This window comes from Rhinoderma darwinii, chromosome 6 (genome assembly GCF_050947455.1).
Source record: "Rhinoderma darwinii isolate aRhiDar2 chromosome 6, aRhiDar2.hap1, whole genome shotgun sequence".
NCBI classification, from domain to species: domain Eukaryota; kingdom Metazoa; phylum Chordata; class Amphibia; order Anura; family Rhinodermatidae; genus Rhinoderma; species Rhinoderma darwinii.
Window position 1 is genome coordinate 129,604,376 of NC_134692.1, and position 23,487 is coordinate 129,627,862.

Consider the following 23,487-nt stretch of genomic DNA (forward strand, 5'->3'; position numbering starts at 1 on the left):
TCAAACGCCTTCTTATATCACAATTTCCTAGAAATTAAAGAGGTTTGGACAATGCCTTCCTTGAAGGGCCCCCTTACGATATGATCACAGAGTATCCCGCTGCTGGGGTTTCCCAGCGATCAGTTATAGTCTGCAGGGGACCCCAACAGGAAGTGATCGATTTCGAGCAGCGCCACCACAGGAGAAAGTAAGCATTACACAGTTCACAATGGGCTGTCCATACAATGCATGAATGTCACGGGTGCACCAGAAAAATAGGTGTCCGTTACAGTCGCTCCTCTAATAGGGCATTTGAAAATGGATTTTCTAAACCAGAAAACCCCCTTAAAGGGGTTTTCCTACGAGGGACATTTATGACATATCCATGAAAGATAAATGCGGGTCCCACCACTGGGGCCCGCACCTCTCTCTAGAACACGGCCCCCTAAACCCCGTTCTAGCTTTTTGTGCTAAAGCGGACTCACAGCCACTTCCTGATTACATGGTCAGGAATTCCGGAAACAGCATAACTCGTTGAGCTACGCTGTTTCCATACCTGCCTTAGTAATGAATGAGTTACGGAAGCAGCGTAGCATGCAAGCTACGCGGTTTCCGGAACTACTATTCAGTTCTATGTGGCTTATGGAAACAGCGTAGCTCAGCGAGCTACGCTGTTTTCTCGCTCATGGTCGGAAATCAGCCGGAACATAAAGAGGTAGAACTAGGTTTAGGAGCCCTCGCTCTAGAGATAGGTGCGGGACCCAAAGGTGGGACCAGCATCTGACACTTATGACATATCCTGTGGCTATGTCATAAATGTCCTTCATGGGAAAACCCCTTAAGGTTTAAGTGGAGACTGGAATTGTGCGATTGTATGTATCCCCCGGTATGGTTAAGAAATGTATATTTATGCATAGCAAAGTGCCAAGCAAGATGGCCTATAATGCACAAATGGATACAACAAACAAACATTATACCCCTACTGACCTCAGTGCTGTAAATACTTAATTATTCTATTATGCTAAACTAACAGTAGTGACCTGAAATGTAGCAGTGTGGAAATTAGAATATGCCTGCGATCCATGCCAAGTTTCCACACGTTAATATTACACTTGATTAACTTGGGAGACACTCTGCAAAGCCTACTTTTCTAGAATGCTAATAAAAGTGCAAAAGATTTTTCAATGAAAACAAATGTAAAGCAACAGGAGTTGCCCTTACAAAGGTTGAACAACATTAGAAAATGCGCCACCCCTGTCCACAGGTTGTGTGTGGTATTGCAGCTCAGCCCCATTCACGTCAATAGATTTGAACTGCAATACCAGATACAAACAACTGACAGCTGTGATACTGTTTCTTTAAGGAACTACATTTTTCTGAATTATGTGCAACCCCTTTAACAACCAATTAAAATCCAGGTTATTACCATACTTTATCATAATTTGACATCATGCTGCCCCACCACAGTGACATTTAGCTGTCAGAGGGACCAGTGTAGAGATTCAGAGCATCCATGTCTAAAGTTAGTCGAAAGCCAAATTTTCAGGTTTATGTATTATATTATTATTAACACTTACCAGTAACTTCCTGAACGGGTGCCTGGAAACTCCCTGGAGCTTCAAGTTTGTCAGGAACTGCGGAGCCCCCCTCCAAAATTCGGACAAGTTCCCTCAGTTTATTGCACTCATCCTGGAGGTTCTGGACTTCATCCTTGCGTTGCTGTTGGGCCTTACTTGCCGGATTCATACTAAAGTGAATCACTTTTACTTTCCTTGGATCATAGGAACCCTGAAAATAAAATAGATCTCATTACTATTTCCTGCTCATTTAAAGTGCTCAGTGTAATTTACTGTAGTAAAAAAACAAAAACACCTCCTGTCTTCTTTATGATCTAGGTAGCTGAACTCTCTTTTTATCATGCAGCTCGTCTTGTTCTGACTGGCTTCTGAATATAAACACAAGCCCACCAACAGCTTACCATGAAGTCAGTGAATGGAGAGCGGATTTCAAGCACAGAAAGGAAGGTAAATCTACACTTTATATCAGGCTGCTCATTGTAATGCAACTTACCGGTACTTGGCTTTACAATAAAGGATAACATAATTTAGGGCAAGCCAGGTCAACCAGCCAAAAGTATTCAGCCATTCTGTAGGTTGCGGAGTAAGTAATACAACTTTGTTAATAAAACCAAAAGATGCAAAGGCTGCTGGCCTAAACGTACACCCTTAAACCAGATCTTAATAATGAAGTTTTTCATAATTATAAGTGACAGATTACATCTACAGGGACAATAAGGGAAAAAGATCTATGGCCAAAAGGAGCATCCTGGATGGGGTTGACCCAGGTTTCAGAAATAAAATACATAGACAAGAGATGAGGCTAAATATATGATATGGTATAATGATGAGATACACTGCCCTAAAAGTGAATCATCTAACACCGAGAGAGTATTAAATGTTCAAAGGCATTAATAAAAGAATAATCATCTTGCAATGCATAGCTCAGGATATAAAACTAGATCTCAGTACACCTTCAAACACAACATCCCAGGAACACACAACGCATCAATCTTTCAAGTCTCTCCAAGTATGAAAGCCAACAAAATCTATGCAATGTTTAGAAAGTCTTTGCAGCAGCAAAATCTAATGATTACAGGTACTAGAATGGAGGAGCAGGGCAACTTACTATAACCCTTGCAGGGAGTGGGGATTGTAAAAAGGAAGGGCAGGAGGTAGCAAGAAAGAAAAAAAAAAGGGCAGACGGGAAGGAAGGAAAAAAAAGGCCAGGCAGGCAGGAAAAAAAAAGGGCATGCGGGAAAGAAGGAAAAAAAAGGGTGGGCGAGAGAGAAAGAAAGAGCGAAAGGTAAAGAACTAGAGAAAGAAAAAAGAAAGAAAGAAATCGAAAGAGGGCGGAAAAAAAGACGGCAGGGCAGGTAGGCAAAAAGGAAGTAAGGCGGGTGTGTTGGATAGAAGGCAGGAAAGAGGTGAGGGCTGGTGGATTAGAAGGAAGGAAGGAAAGAAAGATATAAAGACGCAAGAGAAGGAAAGGAGGGAGGGCGCAAAGCAAGGAAAGGAGGGAGGGCGCAAAGCAAGGAAAGGAGGGAGGGCGCAAAGCAAGGAAAGGAGGGAGGGCGCAAAGCAAGGAAAGGAGGGAGGGCGCAAAGCAAGGAAAGGAGGGAGGGCGCAAAGCAAGGAAAGAAGGGAGGGCGCAAAGCAAGGAAAGAAGGGAGGGCGGGAGGGGCCGTAGGAAGGAAGGAAGGGTGGGGCCATAGGAAGGTAGGAAGAAAGAAAGAAAAGCATGAAGGGAGGGTGAAAGGGAAGGAATGAAGAAAGGAATGAAGGAATGGGGGGCTTCAAAGGAGGTAAAGAAGGGAAGACGGATGGGAAAGAAGATATGGTAGGTATGTAGGTAGGTAAAACAAAGAAGGGACGGAAAGAACGGGAACCACAACTAAAGAACCGCACGCATTATACTTGGCCATTGGCCTTACTGAAAATACTATTTCGATTTGTTAAATGTACTGTGTGCTACTACTAATTGGGACCTGGTACATATGACTGATGATGGGTATCTCGTTGCTACAGCCACAATGTAAAGTAGGCGCATAAGACATTCAAAAGATGCAATTGTGGCAGGGACTAGTATACAGTCAAAAGCCAAGGAAGGTAAATAATTTGAAACATATCAGCCCCCAAATTTTTTTATGAGCCAAAACAATAAATTGCGCTGCCAGCAAAATGCATCTCATCCCTTCTAAGCCAATATAAACCCAATTATTATCACAAGTGATGCTTGTAAGTGTGTCTTCAGTAAATAACACAGCTATTGAAGGTGGACACACTGGAGAATACAATAAGTGGCCAGTGAACGTTCAATCATGATCAGCAAACCCTGCAATAAAAACAAAATGTAGGCGATCAACCAACGCATTTATAACACAAACCTAATATCTTTCACTGTACATAGGGAAACCATAGGGAGCAGAGCGTGCCCTACTGTAGATATTAGAAGTCACCAAAGCTCAATTAGATTCTTAACTTCAGTGGTTCCCTTTTCTATTATCCTTGTTTGCACCGTGAGCGACTAATAACCTCAACCGCATAAAATGTTATTACTTTGGTCTCTTGCTTTCCTGAGTACATTGCCCGCTAAAGTTTGTCATTTTTACAACTGCACAGCAACCAAATACACAGTTGACACAGAGAGTTTACACCTTCCACTTGTTGGGAGCAGACATTGAGATTTATGGGGAACAACTTAACAGGAGACTGGACTTCAGGCCTCCAAATGAGACAGTAAACAGCTGTAACAAGCGAAGCTCGGCTGGAGACTTCAGCAATAGCAATGACAAGACTTCAGTGTCCACTTCTAATTCGAGCAGAAAGGAGCTCGGTGTAATGTGGAGGAGGCGATTATAGGCCGGAGAGATTTATATGTTCAGTCACAAAGCAAAACAGCCACCACAAATAACACAGAAGGTAGAGGTCGTCCTCTAGGACGCTCACACGATGTGTACAGCCTAAACACAAAAACATTGCCTCCCTCGGTCAACGAACGACGAAAGGGGCAACAATTCAATTCGCCTTTCCTCACGCCAAACGCATACTGAAGTTAATTGGCTTCCTGTGTAACTGCTCCAAGAGTCCATCCACCAAAGGGAAATTGATTGCAAGCCCTAAAGGGCCAGACATGTGCATGTATACTGGGGATTATTCGTCAAAAAATGTCGCAGTGGATAGATTGGAGTTGAGGAGGTTCAGAAAATGACGCACATAGTGTGCTCTCTATATTTCTCTTTCATACAGAAGTCATATTCAGGCTGGGGCTTCACAGAAACATTTAGTCATTGTAAAATGGCAGCATTACGATGACCTCAAGGTTTCCCAGATAGGATAAATTCTGGACATGTCGGAATTCTTGTGATTCTCTCAAACTTTTTTTTCCCATTGAAGTTGCAATAGTGCCGCAATTTTCTCTCAACTTGCAACAGACCAAATGCCACCATGAAGCCCAAACTTTTTCCATATTTGGCTTAAAAACACTCACAGACTGCCAAGTACAAATCTGAGCGGACATCTACAAGGCTAATTCTACAAGTGTGCAACATGCGGATTTCACCCCTGATACATTGAAAGGAGTGAAATCTGTGGTAAAAATTTGCAACAGAAATTGACATGGTGTGGAATTTATAAAGGCGTGCGGCATGTAAATTTCCACGTGGAAAAAGTCAGAAACATGTGGATGAGATTTTTAAAATATCACTCACTTGCCCGATACTAAAATCTGTAGCTAGGGGTGGATTTACCGTAAGGGAAAACGGCTGCCGATACAGAACCCAAACAAATTGTCACTTATTTATGTCCTGCTGCTTCTGTTTTGCTAAGAAGATCCTCACCAATCTCTGTAAAATGTTAAATCTTTGACGGTCAGGATAGCGTAGAATGTTTCAGTGTATTATTCAGCAAAAATGTATGGAAACCTGGTGGATCAGTTTATAAGTTGATTGGGGATGTGGACAGATCGCAATGGATCCATCATGTCCGCCATGGATCCTGTAAAAAGGGAAGCCATGACACCAAAGTAAGCAGACCCCCCACTTTAACACATCCAGATTTTATAAAAACAAACCAGGAGACATAATTATTAAACTTGATAGAGATCAGGGAAAGCTCTAGGATTTATATTTAGTGGTGATTTTTTTTTTTTTTAACATTACAATAACAGATTTAGATTGTCAAAAGAAATATTAAATACCCAGAAATAATAAATACCCATGGGGCAATTTATCAATCTTTCTACGCCACTTTTCTAGTGGGAATTTTACACTGTCCTCGCCACTTTTGCAAAAGGTTCGTGGCTTTCCAAAATGTAGCGGGACAACAGCAGCCCGACAAACCTTATTATAATTTTCTACCATAATTATATCGGAAATGTACATCAGCTTCTAGCTGGCATAGATTAAACTCTGCTTGGTGTAGCACGGTAAAGGCCTGTGCCAGGCCCCGCACCTTGCCCCCTTGTCGAACTAATCCTCCCAATCGGACAATGAAAAAAAATAAAAAATGATGCTCACGTCACCGCTGCTAATTTACTCCCGTCCGTGTCCCCTCAGCATGCCGCGCCTCATACAACATGCTGACGCCAGGCAGTGTCAGGACATTGTATGAGCCGCAGCATGGCGAGGGAGCCTGAGGGGACCGGACAGGGAGAAGAGGAGTGGGGAGGATTATACTTACTTTTTATTAAATGGCCGATATAAAGGGAGGAATGGATGGTGCACGGCCAACCGAAAGATGTGACACATTTGATAAGAGGTGTTTGCCTCCTAATAAATGTGGCACATCCTACTTCAATTATTTGTTAAGATTGGCGAATGAAACACTAGTCTTAATAAATCTCCCCAATAGTCTTCTCTAGCTGCTACTCAAAGCAATCGCCACCACATGGGAGACTATCCAAATTAATTTTGTGTTCCTTCCCACCACTAAGAAGACCTCCGCCCTTCCACTGCTTGCTTTTAGACCAATGTTTCTCAATTCAAGTACCTTCAGCAGGTCAACATTTTAGGATATCCCATAGACCGAACACCTGTGACTTTTACTGACGCACTAAAAAGAAAAAGATCACCTGTGAAATACTAAGTAAATCCTGAAAACATGACCTGGTGGGGTCACCTGAGGACAGGAGTTCAAAAACACTGCTTTAGACTATGAGCCCTCACCCTTCTGGACCTAAGCATAACTTAATGCTCCTGAACCCCAAAGCAAAATATATTATAGGTACCTCCCCCCCCTCCCACACACACACACACACACACACTTACCCTGTGCCATTTATAATACTGGTATCTTTATTAAAGCGCCAGAGGTCTTTGGGCCTCCTCAGACACCAAGGCACAGATTTTAACGACTCCCAGCTCTCCACCTCCTATAGCCAATGCCCTGACTTCTGGACTATTCGGTGATTCAGCATTGAGACTATGGTGGGACATTAGTTGTACAACAGAAATTCCCTGTAATGTAGATGTAAGCTTATTTGTAAATATTCGATCCCGCCCTGGAACTTTTTGAAAAATCCTTCCAATATTAACACGACTTCCATCTTAACTTTAGGTTTATGTTTCAGCACATTTAGGATTACTGGAAGGAAAAAGTCCCAGCCAGCAGGAACGAACTGCCCTGCATATCAAATTCATTTCCCAGATGAAATTGCAATGTTACAAGGAGAGCGAGAAAAAAAAAAAAAAAAGCCCAGATAAGACTAAATCCTAATGCATATTTATAAACTACACGGCATACAAAAATAAATCAATATTCTCTCACTAAATGTATACGACTTGAATAACTATGAGTTTGCAACCTACAATTGGTTCACCTACGTCTTGGCAGATCCCTGTAAACCTCTCTGTGCATACTAAAAAATCTAATTAGTTATGTGCTTGACGAGCGGAAGTCTAGAGCGTTTCCTTCTACAGCTTAGAGGCTTCAAAGCTTCATGCATCGAATTGAAAACACTTCTGGATACAAAGAACATTTGCTCGAAACACAGTAGATACGGTATCAGCAGCACGTGCATGTCTAATAAAGGGGTTATATTTGGGAATAAGAGAGAGCATTTCCACTTATCGCATTACAGTGGAGGAGGGGGAGCCAACTAAGTTTTAGGGAGGGTAGCTTGAAGTTGGAATAGGCGACTACAGCTTTTGGTTGTTAAATATACTTATTTGAAAATTAAAATGGGATTTATGAAAAGAACTGTAAATTTGTCCTATGAAATTTTGTCTTTACCTCAGTTTGCAGTGCATTATATAACGCTGCAATAACCCAGGTGCATAAAATGATCATCTCACACCTCCTAACCATGCTCCCAACACCTATAATGTCTTCCAAAGAAAAATTAATTATTTTTGGATTACCATTGGCTTAATTTTGTGGGCGTTACAAAAACATTTGCCTTGTATCAGTCAGAGCACTTCTAATTTTACAATAGGTCTTAGTGAAAAATGTCATATGTTTTGGGGTCTACAGCTTTTAGCCGACCTAGGAGTCTCCATGGTAACAGACAACAAACAAAACCTGTGCAGTCTGATCCTGCAGTGATACTCACATCTGTTCCCAACTTTGCGGCTGATATACATGCGATAGGTTAGTAAGAATGGGACAGATGGAAGATAGCATGACTACAGGATCAGACTATATAGGGTTTGTTTGTTGACTGGTACCATGGAGACACATAGGTTTGCATGGAAGCTGAGAAACAAAACAATAGTAATCTTAAAAAAAAAAAAATTATAGTCTTGGAAATATACATAAAGGGTTCGGGATATTTTACATTATATGAATATTTTTGCATGGGAACATTTTTTGTTTTTGAAATTGGAATGCTTTTGGTAAATTGACCAAACAAATCTTTACGTATATGGCCAGCATTATATACATTGAAGACATTTATGACCAATAAAATGACAATTTATTTTTGGTTTATATGAAACATCTATAGGCTCATAACATCTAAAACAAATATTACTCCTTACCAAACGTAAAGTACAAAAATACATTTTGATAAATACAAAAAGTTCAGTAGTAAAGGACATACAAGAAAAAAAGAAACACCCCATGAGCACTGTAGGTCAGTAATCCCTTGTACAGAGAGATTATTTTTTTTTATATATATATTTCTGTGGAAGATCAAGTTTACAAAACCATACTAAATATCAGATTTGTATGCAACTCAAAAAATCCATCATCTATAAAAAGATGACTTCTCCCTACATTTACAGCTAACCGATGACCATCTCTCCGACTCCTACTTATAGCCCGTGAGATGATAGATTTCATATCTTAAGCCCTCAGGTGGTATTAAGAAAAGAAAAAAAAACCTTACTCTGAGGAATCTTGAAACATACCATATGTATAGCAAACGGATAACCACGTTCTGCTGGGTCCATTGAGGAACCTTAAATCTTTTGTGCCTCAGGAGTCTGCCAGTCATCCTTGACAGAAATCAGGCTTTCGGGCAAACTGAAATCTATGCAAACATACGCAGGCCGAGTGCTATGTAATCCTCTAAATTGTATAGGCACGTGCAGCTGTGGAAGCAACGGACTGAACAGCAGACAGAACCCCTAAAGACCAGCATAGCCCTACCGGGGAGCAATTAGTGATGACACCAAGCTTAGCTAGATAGGGCAGAAAAACCAGCATGGAAACCGTATGCAACTGTAACGGAAAGGTCTTACAATCTAAAGCGAGATATTTTGGGTACTGCAGACAAGCTCTGGGCTTATCATATAGATTCACATGGGGGAATAGCAGTACTGATATAGGCGGTGTTGGTTAATGATGAAATGCCTTCTTCTAATTAAGACGTAGTTAATTAGAATGTGCGCACATCAAGCAAAGCCAGAGTAGTGATGCAGAATCACTGCTGAAGAGCTCCATGGCTGGGCCAGGAATGACTTTTTTTTTGTCTTAAGTTGGACCGGATATTTTGGGCTGGGTTCACACACTGCAGATTTTTTAATTTTTTTTATTTTATTTTTTTTAAACCAGAAACGGAACCTAAACCGACTATATAAAGAAAGGCCTTATAGGCCTGCTCTCTTGGATCCAATTCTGGCTTTGGCTTACAAAATGCAGGCAACATCTGCAGAAAATCTGCACTGTGTGAACCCAGCCTTAGCTAAATCAGACGAGCATAGCTAAACACGGACGTGCAGTTTTTCTCGACTGAGGTGCACCCGTGCGGGACGCATTGTCACGGATCCCACAAAGACTAGAGTCTATGGAGGGATGCGTGACACGCAGGAAAATAGGACCCTCCACACGCTCCATTGAAACAAAGGTCATGTGATCGGCCCTATTGAAGTACATGAGTCCGTGTGACGGCCCTCACACGGATGAGATACACACTCGTCTAAATGAGCCCTTACGGTATTAGTTTGTACTGCATATTCTGCCTTAATTTGCCATTTTTTAGGCTGAAAATGGTATATTCTCTGCACGTGTAAAATAAAGACGAAGCCTTCTTGTATGACGTCCTACACCTATAAAATCAAGTAATCACACGTCACTTTTTTTGGTCTACGTTTAACGTGTATCCCGCGAAAAGCTCCTGATATACGTTGGGCTGTGACGACTATTACATAGACTTATATTATATAAAACTATTGAATAGCTCATTACGTATACATTAAAAGGATGCCTGTGATGTATGCTATATACGGCATACATCATGCATTAGCTCGAATGTAAAAATACCTAAAAAAATAAAGTATATCGGGCAATATACTTTTTTAGGGGGATCCCGTTGTATGGAATAGCGTAGTCTACCACACTTTTCCTTACCTCAAACAAAAAGGTATATCGACGTACAACAGCCTGACCGAAGACAAAAGGACACTCTTTTGACCTCCGAAAGGGTAACGGAGCCCTATGGACACGTTTAGGGCGTCCTGTATGTCAGGAACTTTTCTGGCGTACATGCTAAACATAGGCGAAAAATGAAAATGTTAAGTGAATGGGGCCTAAGTGGTCTTTTTTTTTTCTACCTCAAACGAACGTGTCCTTGTTTCAAATAAAGGGACTTTGCTCAAAGCCTTTAAGAGCTCGTGCACACTAACGTATTATGGCTCCATACAAACTCTTGAGTTGTACAGTGTCATAACGCCTCACCACTGAGTGTGCCGTCCCAGGACATGTTCTATCTTTCCTCGGATCGGAGACTCGGACCATTTTTCACAGACCCCATTCACCCGCTAAAGTGAATGGGTCCGTGAAGACTATCGGGTGCCACTCGGATGCCGTCAAAAACTGCCAGTGGCACAACGGTCGTGTACATTAGACCTTACACGGCACTCATTGAAACTTATAGGGCCCTACTGCACAACCTCATTGCTTATGGAGACATTTATAAAAGACACCCTACAGCAGTGTATGGAGCTGCACGGACTCAAGTGTGTGAGGCCTGCGCCTAATCTGATCTTCTATTTGCCCCCATTAGTATACACATTAGACTTCTCCATATGTGTATATAGAGATCCAGAAACAGAATTGTGACGTAAAAAAAACAGGCCCACCAACTCTGCCCATTTATACGTCATTTTATGTTTTTATTAATAATCGGTCTTGTATTTATTTATTTTTTTGTGTGGTTTTACTTCGGTTTTCAAACATCATATTTGTTCTCCAATATATTTAGTTTGACGGTAATGAGAGGTGAGTGGTATCCTGATATCTCTGGCATGACTTAATTTTAAGGTCATCCACAGTATATTGCATAGAAAAATCTAAGGGTATGTTCACACAGCACGGATACGCTGTGCAAAGATCACACTGGAGCCAGCAGATTGTGGTGCAGTTTGGTCGGCCAGAATGTCCGCTGCGGAAAACAGCACGTATGAAAAAAAAAAAAAAAGTCTATACGAACTGTAGCCATGGTCACGCGCCCCTGACGTCCTGCAGCCCGGCCTCCAGGAATGACGTTTCATCCCATGTGACCGCTGCAGCTTGTGATTGGCTACAGCAGTCACATGGGATAAAATGTCATCCCTGGAGGCCAAGCTGGATGCAGAAGCATTGACATCTGAGTAAGTATAGGTTTTTTTTCTGAGTTGCGATTTGTTGCAGGTTTACCTTCCATTGAATTCAATGGGGAAAACTCGCAACAGAAATCCAGCGATTCCAAAACATAAATTGACATGCTGCGGATTGAAAAACTGCACGGCAGGTCAATTTATGAGCGTTTTTTCGGCATGTTTTTTACACAACGTGTACATAAGATTTGATCAAATCTCATTCACTCTGCTGCTACGGTATTACGTTGCGGATTTTCCACAATTAAAGCCGTTGCAGAAAATCTGCCGTATTTACGCTACGTGTGAACTTACCCTACTAGCCCAATATATTTTTTTTCTCTAAGAACAGAGATTTCAGGGATTCTGACATCCACTAGATTATCTCCAGATCCTGATTTATTTGATGTAGCCATCCTTATTCTCCTACAATAACGACACATCTATTCTCACAGCAGCTCTCGGGTCGAAAAGTACCTGTCATGTTCCACTTGTTTGAGTAAGAGCTCATCACTATATCAATATCCATCCCCCCCGCTAGTGCTGCCCTTCAACACTACCATTCTGTGCCCTCTTGTAGAGAACACGTTCCTCATTTGGCAGGTGGCACGAAGCCGGAAGCCACAATACCCGTGCAGCACAAAGACGAAGAAGAGTTTGTCTTTCTACAAATGTGGAATACATTCAGCAGCTTAATTACTTTGACTATCAATCCTGAGCATCTGTTAGATGTATGAAGTCACGGGGGTATTGAAATATTTGAGTTTGCAATGTACTTTGAGAACTTTTATAAAAAAAAAATAAAAAATCTCAAAAATGATGTACAATATTTTGTATTTTCCACATACCTCCAACTCACCCCCTTTGTGCTCATAAATTCAATTACCTGGCAGCCGCCACTGAAAACCATTAATGATAATTTTATTCTGCGTTTGCTGTGAAACTCCAAGGCAAATTCTTATCTGATGTTGCATTTTGGAATTCTGATGCTTTGTGCCCAGGCTGAATGGTACAGGCCTGGCAGCAAGAGGGAAAGTTCAGAGAGTAGGAAAAAAAAAAAAAAAGGCTTTTCTTAAATACGAAATGTCCTATCTTCATTTACAGTTCAAAGACAGGAGCAAAGAAAGGAGATTTGGAGATAAAGGGAAATTATACAGGGTTTTCTCTGGAGTAAAGGAAGCTTAAAAGCAAAAATTCACAATTGCCTGATCCGCCGCACAGTCATTTCCAGCCACGTTACAGAGATTGAGCAAAGAGAGATTGAGCTGGTTCCAAATGAATGACACACGATATTAGAAAAAACATTTATTTGTCAAGGAACTTTTATTGAGAACATAGATGTTGAAAAGATAAATTATTGTTAAAATGCACAAAGCTTTCATATGCAAAATAATTTGATCAAATGTAAATTGGTAATCGAAGCTACAGATTATATGATTGGAGCACTGACGGACAAAGTTGTACGCAAATTTGATGGCCATGATTGCTTTAACGTCTCCCCAACATCTATGATTAGAAAGCCATCTCCCGGTTGGTAGACCCCTGCTGAGCCGATACAGTCCAATCCTACACTTTTCGATCAGAATAGGAGGAACATCAGTGGTCTCCAAGTTTTAGATTCACACTAGCTGGAGAGCCACAGGATGGAGATCCCTGATGTACAGAAGATCAAGAAGCTGTTCTAGCATTTTCCAAAAATTTCCTTTAAGGCTGGGTTCCCACGGGTCGCATAAGCTGCACAAAAGTACGCAGTGTGTCCAACCTAGAACCAGCAGCGAATTCCGGCCGAAAAACCACCAAAATGTGAATGCTGCAGCCTGTGATTGGCTGCAGCAGTCACATGGGATGAAGCATCATCCCAGGAGGCCAGCCTGGACGGAGAACAGAAGAAAGGGTCGCTATGAAAACGGCTGGGATGTAAGTATTAACTTTTTTTATTCATTTTAATTAACTTTTTTTTTTCCTTTATTTGCGATTTTTGTGGCGGAATCACACCATTTAAGCCTCAAAGGTTGCAACACTGGGCTATTTGTTGCGGGTTTTACATCCCCATTGAATTCAACGGGGAAAACCTGCAACAGAGGAGAAACGACTCCAAAGAATAAATTAACGTGCTGCAGGTTTAAAATCCGCACCGCATGCCAAGTTATGAACGTTTTCGCAGTAGATTTTTTTTCTGCAGCACGTGCATGAGATTTGTTAAAATCTCATTCACTTTGCAACTACTGTAAATGGCGCGGAATTTCTGCACAGAATTCCGTTGTGGAAATTCCGCAGCATTAACGCTACATGGGTAACAGGCCTAAGAGTGCTTGATAGATGGTCATACACAGACCAATAAACAGCCTGATTGGCCATCTCGAATTATTACATTTCAAAAATAATGTCGTCATTGGATTTCTTATAAGATCAGTTTATGGAAAATACCCTGCCATAATAAAGAGCTATCAATATGGAGCTATCTTTGTATACTTTTTTTGGGGTGGGGGAGACGAGTTTGATAAGAAATCGGGAATTAGGCTATGAATGTGCACATAATTCTTACAGAACACACTGCAGTTACATACGAAGGGTCGCTTATGAGAATTTAACTGGAATTAATAAGTCAACTATCATTGACATGTAGCCTAGAAACGCACAACCCAATAGACTGGCCCCAGTTTTAAATTATACCCAAAAGATAATTGGAATCTTTAATTTTTTTTTTTAAAACAGCGCTACCATTAACCATGGACCATGTCGGACATTGAAGCTCAGCCCCACTCAATTAAACAGCAATACCAGAAACACCCCATGGACACAAGTGGCGCTACTTTATCAGAAAAAAAGCTGACCGTTTGAGATTCAAGATTACTGGATTTTTTCGTTTTTGGGTATAATTCTCCAATGACAGACAGGCATAAGATGAATATAGACACCGCTAAATGGCAGTCCAATGAATAAATGCAAACAGATCTACTATAAAATTAAGTGTATTACACCTTCTAATCTACACAACTAAAGTCTGCATCTCCATTTTATTCATTACTGTATTGATTGACTCTTGATTACTTTTCAAGATCCTCCTTATTGGAATGGAAATCCATTCTTTTAATTTGGAAAATTCATCCATATTTTCAATTGTCCACCAGGTCACTGGGGTAAGAACATTAATAAGGTGAAGAAGTGGTAATGAGATGAAAATCCTCAGGGTACATCCGACCCCTTCTCACATTGGTCCTGCAGGTTTGGGTAAGGTCCAAAATACACAGTTTTTTCGAAATAACATGACTTTGCCTTTATCTCCAATTGCCCTCTTCAATTAGGCAGCGCAACGATATCCAGTCTTATTTCTTTCCCATTTGGATCTGTTCTATATGAAGACACGCAGAGGTGTCTTTCGCTTCTGTACATGTGCATGTGGCTTTGAAGTGTATTTTAGTCCTGTGAAAATTTCTGTTCTCCTGGTTGAAATTGGCGGCTCAAATGCTATAATTTGTTTCATTACTCTTCTCACAACTCTCTCCATGTGCAAGTAGGGAAACATCAAGACTGGCCGCTCAAAGCAGAGGCTATGACTGTGAATGAATGAAAATTTTACTTGCTAGTTTGAAAAATTGATTCAATAAAATGTTTAATATTTCTTCGATATCTCATAAATTTCAGAGCTACCAAAACATTTTTTTTTATTTAAAAAAAAAAGTTAAATAGTTCTATAAGCTCAATTAGGTTTTACAAAACAACAATTAGTGTTACCATCCAATAACAATTTACAGTATAAAGAAAATGCATTAAGAAAAGAGAACATAGAGAGAAGAGGAGGAAAAAATAATACAAAGAGAAAATCAAATAGAGAGGAGAGGAGCGGAGAAGAGAGAAAAGAGGAGAAAAAAGAGAAGAGAGAGAGCGAGGAGGAGAGAGAGCGAGGAGGAGAGAAGTGCGAGGAGGAGAGAAGTGCGAGGAGGAGAGAAGTGCGAGGAGGAGAGAAGTGCGAGGAGGAGAGAAGAGCGAGGAGGAGAGAAGAGCGAGGAGGAGAGAAGAGCGAGGAGGAGAGAAGAGCGAGGAGGAGAAAAGAGCGAGGAGGAGAAAAGAGCGAGGAGGAGAAAAGAGCGAGGAGGAGAAAAGAGCGAGGAGGAGAGAAGAGCGAGGAGGAGAAAAGAGCGAGGAGGAGAGAAGAGCGAGGAGGAGAGAAGAGCGAGGAGGAGAGAAGAGCGAGGAGGAGAGAAGAGCGAGGAGGAGAGAAGAGCGAGGAGGAGAGAAGAGCGAGGAGGAGAGAAGAGCGAGGAGGAGAGAAGAGCGAGGAGGAGAGAAGAGCGAGGAGGAGAGAAGAGCGAGGAGGAGAGAAGAGCGAGGAGGAGAGAAGAGCGAGGAGGAGAGAAGAGCGAGGAGGAGAGAAGAGCGAGGAGGAGAGAAGAGCGAGGAGGAGAGAAGAGCGAGGAGGAGAGAAGAGCGAGGAGGAGAGAAGAGCGAGGAGGAGAGAAGAGCGAGGAGGAGAGAAGAGCGAGGAGGAGAGAAGAGCGAGGAGGAGAGAAGAGCGAGGAGGAGAGAAGAGCGAGGAGGAGAAAAGAGCGAGGAGGAGAAAAGAGCGAGGAGGAGAAAAGAGCGAGGAGGAGAAAAGAGCGAGGAGGAGAGAAGAGCGAGGAGGAGAGAAGAGCGAGGAGGAGAGAAGAGAAAGGAGGAGAGAAGAGAGAGCAGAGAAGAGAGGGGAAAGCAGAGAAGAGAGGAGAGGAGAAAAGAGAAGTAAGGAGAGCAGAGAAGAAAGGCGAGAAGTAAAAAAAGAGGGAGAGAGAGAAAAGAGAGAACAAGAAAAAAGGGACAGAGCGAGAATAGAGAGCGAGAAAATAGAAAAGGTAGAGAGAGTGTGAGATTGGTGAGAGATAGTATAGGAGAGAGAGAGAGAGAGAGAGACTATAGAAAGAGTAAGAAAACATATTTATACATAAAAAGAAAGTGAGGGAGAGAGAGAGAGAAAAGAGAAAGAAATGGCAAAATAAATTCAATGACAAGGGACTGACTTCATAACATGAGAAGTTTATTCTTTATAGCCAGTATGGAGATTTCAGACTATGCTATAAGTAAAGCCACATACAATGTGCACGTTTGTAATGGGATTCTGAGTACAGGGAGTTGTTCTGACATTCAGGGGTAGCTAACCAATTCAATCCACTTCCCCTGTGTCCCGAAAACCAATTTTTCTTCGCATCCATAAAGCTACGGTGTGAAGATCGAACCAATTATTCTATGATATGTCTTCAGCTGTAATAAGGTAAAGAGGCCTCTAGTTTTATCAAATGTCACTTTTTATAGTGTGAGTTAATATATGTATATATGGTCATATAACCTTGCTTTTACTTATACCGACCTTGAATTACATCGCAAGTTCCTCTAGCGCTGGATTCAAAATTCTACTCAATACCTGTTAGGCCATTGTAGCTCACATATCACTGCAGTACCTGCTGGTTCAGTGTCTGCACAAGACATGGTCTGCTGGGCAAGCACTGTAGGAATATGGAGAGCATATGTCTATCACGTTGCATTCAGGTTGCTGTTGAGTTCAGCTGTTAGGAGGTATGGATGTTAACATTTTGTAATTAACCTGTAGAATTCTGAATGCAGCTTCGGATGTGACTGCAGTACAGGACGTGGTGCATCCTAAATACAACATACAATTTTCCTTTGATTATTTCATGCTGAAAGGTTGATTTGCTCTCCAAATATTTTACTGCCTTCTTTTTTCATCTCTTGCGTTTTCAGGATGTCCTCAGCAAAAAAAAAAACTGTAGTCAAATCTATTCATCAGAATACTGACAGCAACATGATAGGAGTGGTCTGATCTTGTAAGGGGTAGGGATCACATGAATTGCCTGCCGGGTGGTGTCATGAAGGTGGCGGGGAAAGGAAAAACTGGAGCCAATAAGGTCATAGGAATGGTCACAGCAGCAGGAGATGAGTGAGTTGACTTTGTAGCAGGCACAAACTTACGTGACATTGTTAGAAATGACTGGGCTGCAAGTGTGTCACGACTTGAAGAGGAGAAATGAGATCGGTGAAATCACAGAGTGCAAGAGTAAAGCATCAGAAGGAACAAGATCCTATAAAATCACAGGGTAATAAGAAATACTATGAAGCTCCGGGTTACTTTTTAAAGGAACGCTCCAGATAAAACATACAGTGATGCCTAGTGCAGGGAGTGAGGAGCGGTGCATGACACAAATTTACAGGACTCCAAAGAGTACTTCATAGTACACCACCCCCTGCACTAGGTATCGAAGTATAACACAAAATGTATCAGTATTGCCTGGAGTGTTCCTTTAACCTTTATATCTTTTAGTTTGTTATATTGCAAAATATATCCTAAGTGAGCAGTTGTACACAACTTAGGTAAATGTAGTCTCTGCTTTATAGGGGGGATATAAAACAACGGGGCCTCTAATGGAGTAAAAATATTCTACCGTTTTGTGTTTACAGCTCTTGTGTGTTTCCATAGTTACAGACTAGACACTAACCCTAAATTTGGTAGGTTAGCAAGTAGTAGGGCCCAGATTAAAGGGAGTGTGATTGCAGTATTAGACTACACACAATGTATGTCTGTAGTCCGGAAACATGGACAGACATAGGTCTGCATAGGAGCTGCATACACCAAACAGTTCTTTTTCAAATTTAGACGGTTTGCAAATTTGTTTAATTTTTTATTTTATTTTTTATATACCTTTTAAACTTAATAGCTTTGCCATGTACCCAAGTAATCCACAGTAAATACAGCCCTCTGGTCATACTTAAATTTTACTTACTTTGACAAATTGCCGCACTGTGAAATATGTTGGTAAATTATAATAGAAAAGGGCTATTTTATCTTCCACATGAGTGATTCCATTTTTACTGTCCAATTAAGATAAAAAACATTTCTTATAAATAATGTATTTTCCCCACTTAAAAGCATAAGTCTCGGTGACCTGGGTTCTATGGTTAAGATCCATTACATTAGGGAATGTAATAGATGCACTGCACTGCTCCTGATTATGTACTGAAACCACAACGCACAGCTCGGATTTCTATTTTCCAAGAACGTTCTCGCCGTTCTGTTACGGAATCGTGTGCGTACAATAAAGAATGAATGATACATTGACGGTAGTGCAGAGGAAGCTTTCAAAAAGGTCATGCACAGATCCCAAGTAGATAGTAAGAATCCCCTGCAGATTCTGAAAAAGTCAAGTTCTGCTCCTGGTGTTTAGCAGAACAGTCCATGCTGGAGGGTGTTAGGGATGTTGAGTCTAGGAAGTAAGGACAGAGAGAGAACTTATGTATAATGATGTCTCTTGGAAACAGCAGATAAGTAGAGGTTAAAACACAATGACACCGACTGAAATAGCATGCTCCACATCACAGACTGCCTATTAATAAACCGTTGTCTCCGCTCTCTGAATACAGGTAGCACACAGCTTACGAATTTTCTTAATCCTGCACATTTCGCTTCATGTTTTGCTTTCTTCTTTCCTGAAACGGCATGATTTCTGTTGACATCTCCCATGCTTTCTGCTGCCTGAGTAGGAGGGATCGAAAACAATCCTGTGTAGAATAGAGAGGAAGTCTCTTGTGCAGCAGACAGAATCTTCTTTTATCACGCCACATGTACTGACATTTTCATTAGTGTCTTAACAGAGACAACTCATTTCAGAATAGAGCCACCCAAATCGACTCACTGCACTCCCGGCAAACTGCTGATTTTTCTTGGGGAAGCCACAGCTAGCCCGATATTTCCCTTGAAGCAGCAGCTGCAGGGAAAATGCAGTAGTATATGGAGGCAAGTGAAATGAATGTCATTCATGTAATACATGGACGGCTCTGGGCACATAGATGGAGGTCCCCTCTATGACGTCCATATGTCCTAATACGGCATATTTTCTGGTATGGTCTTCGCGAAACAATCCCTTTCAGAAAAAAAGAGGGCTTTTAAATTACATTACAAAAAAATACTCTCTCTCCGAGAAAGCACCAACAGATGAGTCCGCTGCAAGTAAACACAGCAGCAGAGCGCAGTCTGCATATGGCCTTCCCCTCTTTTCCGCACCTGTATTTTGCACCCAAAAGGGTTTCTCCCTGTGACTGCGTCCTTCTGCATCAGTATGTGACACTGCGGAAGCACCAGGGAGGAGTAGTGGACAGAGGAGCCATTACAGCCTATAGTGATGAGGGAGGGTAGGAAGAAATGACTGCCTCAGTGTAGTATTAGTAGGAAGGGGAATGTTTACAGAATACATACACTATATGGAGAAAAGTATGCGCACACCTGACCATCACACCTAAATTTTCTTGTTGGACATTCTATTCCAAAACCATGGCCGTTAATATGATATTTTGCGGGTATAACAGCCTCAACTCTTAGGACGACTTTCCACAAAAATTTGGAGTGTTTCTGTGGGAATTTCAGCCCAATCAAAAGGGCATTTGTGAGGTCAGACACGGATGTTGGACGAGGGGGCCTGGCTCACAATCGGCATTTAAATTCATCCCAAAGGTATTGGATGGGGTTGAGGTCCGGGATCTGTGCAGTTCCTCCACACCAAACTTATCCCGTACCTTTATTGACCTTGTTTTGTGCACAGGGACACAGTCATGGAGGAACAGGAGAGGGCTTTACCAAAACTGATGCCACAAACTGGAAGTTTCCAACTGACTGTGTGCTGTAGCATTAACGCTTCACTAAAAATAAGGGGCCAAAACCTGAAAAACTGGCCCAGACCATTATTCCTCCTCCACAAAATGTAAGTAGTCACTAACATTAGGTAACGTTCTCCGGGCATCCGCCAAACACAGATTTGTCCATCAGACTGCCAGATAGTGAGAGGTTATTATTCACTCCAGGGAACACGCTGCTCCAGACTCGAGTGGTGGCGTGCTTTACACCACTCCAGCTGATGCTTATCATTGTGCATGGTGATCTTAGGCTATTGTACAGCATCCAGCCCTTTTTATTAGGCTCCGGATGTACAGTTCTGGTGCTGATGTCACTTCCAGAGGCAGTTTGGATCCCTGTATTGAGTGATAGAACAGAGGATGGGAGATATTTACGCGCCACGTGCTTTAGAACTCGGTGGCCCAGGTCTTTGCGTTGGAGTGGTCTACCTTATAGCTGAGCTGTTACTCCTAGACGTTTCCACTTCACAATAATAGAACTTAAAGGTGACCAGGGCACATCTAGGAGAAACAGTGCCACATTTAAAGCCACTGACCTCTTCAGCATGACCCATACTAGAAATATTGATCAATAGATATTGCATGGCTGTGTGCTTGATTTGATCTACCAATTTTCGATAGATGTGGCTGAAATACCTAAACTCAATAATTAGGAGGGGTGTACATATACTTTTAGCCTTATAGTGTGTATATCACTGAGGGAATGCTAATTTGAAAAAGATATAACGCATCTTTTAAAAGATGCAGGTACTCTATAATGTACCCAAAAATAACATATTTGAGCGTAAAACTGAACCTTCCTGCGGCCTGTGATGTTATTCTGTGCAGCGATTTTGGTGGCTCCTCACATTTTTTATGAAAGAGAAAAGAGTAGTGAAAAACAGTGCAGGAGCAGATAAGTACTAATGGAGTAGCTGGCAAAAATGGGGGCACTGTGTGGGGGGCACAGTCATGGTGGGGCACTGTGTGGCTGGCACAGTCGGTGAGGAACTGTGACAGGAAGTCTTATGGAGAGGGAATGTCTGTGTGGCTGGCACTTTTATGTGGGGGGCACAACAGAGCTGTCCAAGCATGCAATGTTATTTATTAAAGTTGTAAGACATTTGGCCAACGTCCCCAACTTCTAGAAACTACAATAGAGAAATACATATGCGTGGGGGCCTCCTCTCTGGAGTGCCCAATGGAAAAGCAGGGGACCCCCATTCTTCCGATGGATAGAAGTCCAAGTCGTGGAACCTCCACGATAGGCCTTTATGACAAACTGTCGTTATGCCATAAATGTCTAAATGGGAATATCCCTTTAAGTTTTACTGTGGCCTTTGGGGGTGGTTTAATCTGACAATGTGGCCCTCAGAGCAGAAAAGGTTGTGCACCCCTGCTTTAATGCTGCACATTTCCATCAATGGTCAATCATTTTACATGGTAAATATGAATTGTGATTGCCGTGCCACTGAGGCTGGGTTCACACGTCGCGGTCAAAATGTGTTTCCTGCAGCGATCACAGACAGAAAACGTGTTTTAAACGCGATGTGCGAACTCAGCCTAAGACTCTTGTAAAAATTAGGCCGGTGCACTCTCTTTAAAGATCCCCTTGTCTGAACAGTAAACGGAGTTCTGTGTCTCTCACCAACCAGCTGTGAACCAATTACGAGAACTTCTAACTAGTCAAGCTTCTCCTCAAAGCATATGGATCCAATTAACTCAAACTGTTGCTGATTTTAATCAATCTTTCTTCAAGCACTAAACTTGGGGAGATGCTGGTGTTAATGCAGCGACTGGAGCATGGACAAAAACAAATACATCACTGGCCGGAAACGAAGAGGAGAAACGTCGGTTCAGTGGAGGAGTGCAGATCTGTCACCAATGCAGACTGTACAACATAGTGTGGGGACATCTAAATCGACTTCCTTAAAACTGAAGTAATGTAACACACAAATCGCAAGTCGAAGATTTACAAAAGATATAAGGCCAAGATACAACGGTGAATTCGCGGAATTATCTGTTTTTTTTTGGAACGCACTACTGTGATGAAGGACAGACATACCGGTGACATCACTCAACTGTGCTACTGACCTCCAATACTTCGGTCAAGATCACTAAGTGGATACAAAAACTGCACTAAATTGCCCTGTTTGAACTTGGCCAAATGGCATCATTTGGATCCGTGTAGTAAAGATCGTGCCCATAGCCATACTGTACCGCCATGTATCTCTCTTCTAGACTTCATGCACCGACAGATCTGTAGTATGGCGCTTGTACTTTACCCTCGATTTTAGGTGGAGGTACACGAAAGTATTTTTCTTACAGATTCCGTGACACAGCATGTCGCAATATAAAGAGATGGCAGAAAACCACTAGAGCGAGCCCGGCCTGAGGGTCAGGGAAATTATAAATTACCAAAGGCAAATTTACATGTAACGGTCATTGTAAAATTTCATAGATTTTCCTGCGATCCGAACTATAATTGGCCAATGTAAATATACAAAATGATCAGCAAAAAAAATAAAAGTACCAATTATACACATTTGTAAAGAAAATATTTACGTTCATAGTGGGATATTTCCCATACAAGTACATTGTAGGAGAGATTAAAATTTGGGTAAGAAAATAGCGCATACGTCAATTATAATGTTGTAAATACCTATTGTATATTTAGGACTTCTTATATTCTGAAGATTGGACTTTTGCCTGTGTGAAAAAGTGGAAAAATGTGCAGTTTTATAAAATCCAAAAATAAAAAAAGGGAGAGATCATATTGCCCATTGCATTACTGTTTATTTCTTATAAATCATAGTTTCTGCCCATTGCTAAAGGCCACCACAGAGCCGCTCATTCAAGCTGCTCAGCGTGGCGTCTAGTAAGGTCTGAAGAGTTTTTATTACACAAATATAAATGTATTTAAATCAGATGAGGAATAAATATAGTCATACACACAGCAATTCATGACACCGGGGAAGGTGCAACCAAAGACTGATAAAGACTGAACTGTGCTATTATATAGAAATTATATTATGGAGAGTGTACAGTATTAGCAGTGCATGCTGGGAGGAGGGATTTGCAGGGCTTCCCCAGGCAGCTATAAATAAGAGCACTCCAATTCTTCATACTCTGATGATCTAATATACTGTCAAGAGGGCTGAACACGGAGACACTTTAAAAAGAGAATCCCACCTAAATGTACCCGTTATGTCTATAATGTATGTTGGGACCTCAAAATAATGACCAAGCCCTGGTTGGAGATTTCCATCAGCAATGCGGGGCAC

At 41.6% G+C, this 23,487-nt stretch overlaps 1 protein-coding gene across 4 annotated transcripts in view; it reads right to left on the reverse strand.

Annotated features, from left to right (window-relative positions):
* The window catches only part of MAD1L1 (mitotic arrest deficient 1 like 1), a 527,150-nt gene that overhangs the window by 189,383 nt on the left and 314,280 nt on the right, over positions 1 to 23,487 (reverse strand). For all 4 annotated transcript variants that reach the window (XM_075830343.1, XM_075830342.1, XM_075830344.1 and 1 more), the window contains exon 16: positions 1,557 to 1,767. In XM_075830343.1, coding sequence (XP_075686458.1) covers positions 1,557 to 1,767 — 211 coding nt within the window. The remainder of the gene's footprint in view (positions 1 to 1,556; positions 1,768 to 23,487) is intronic.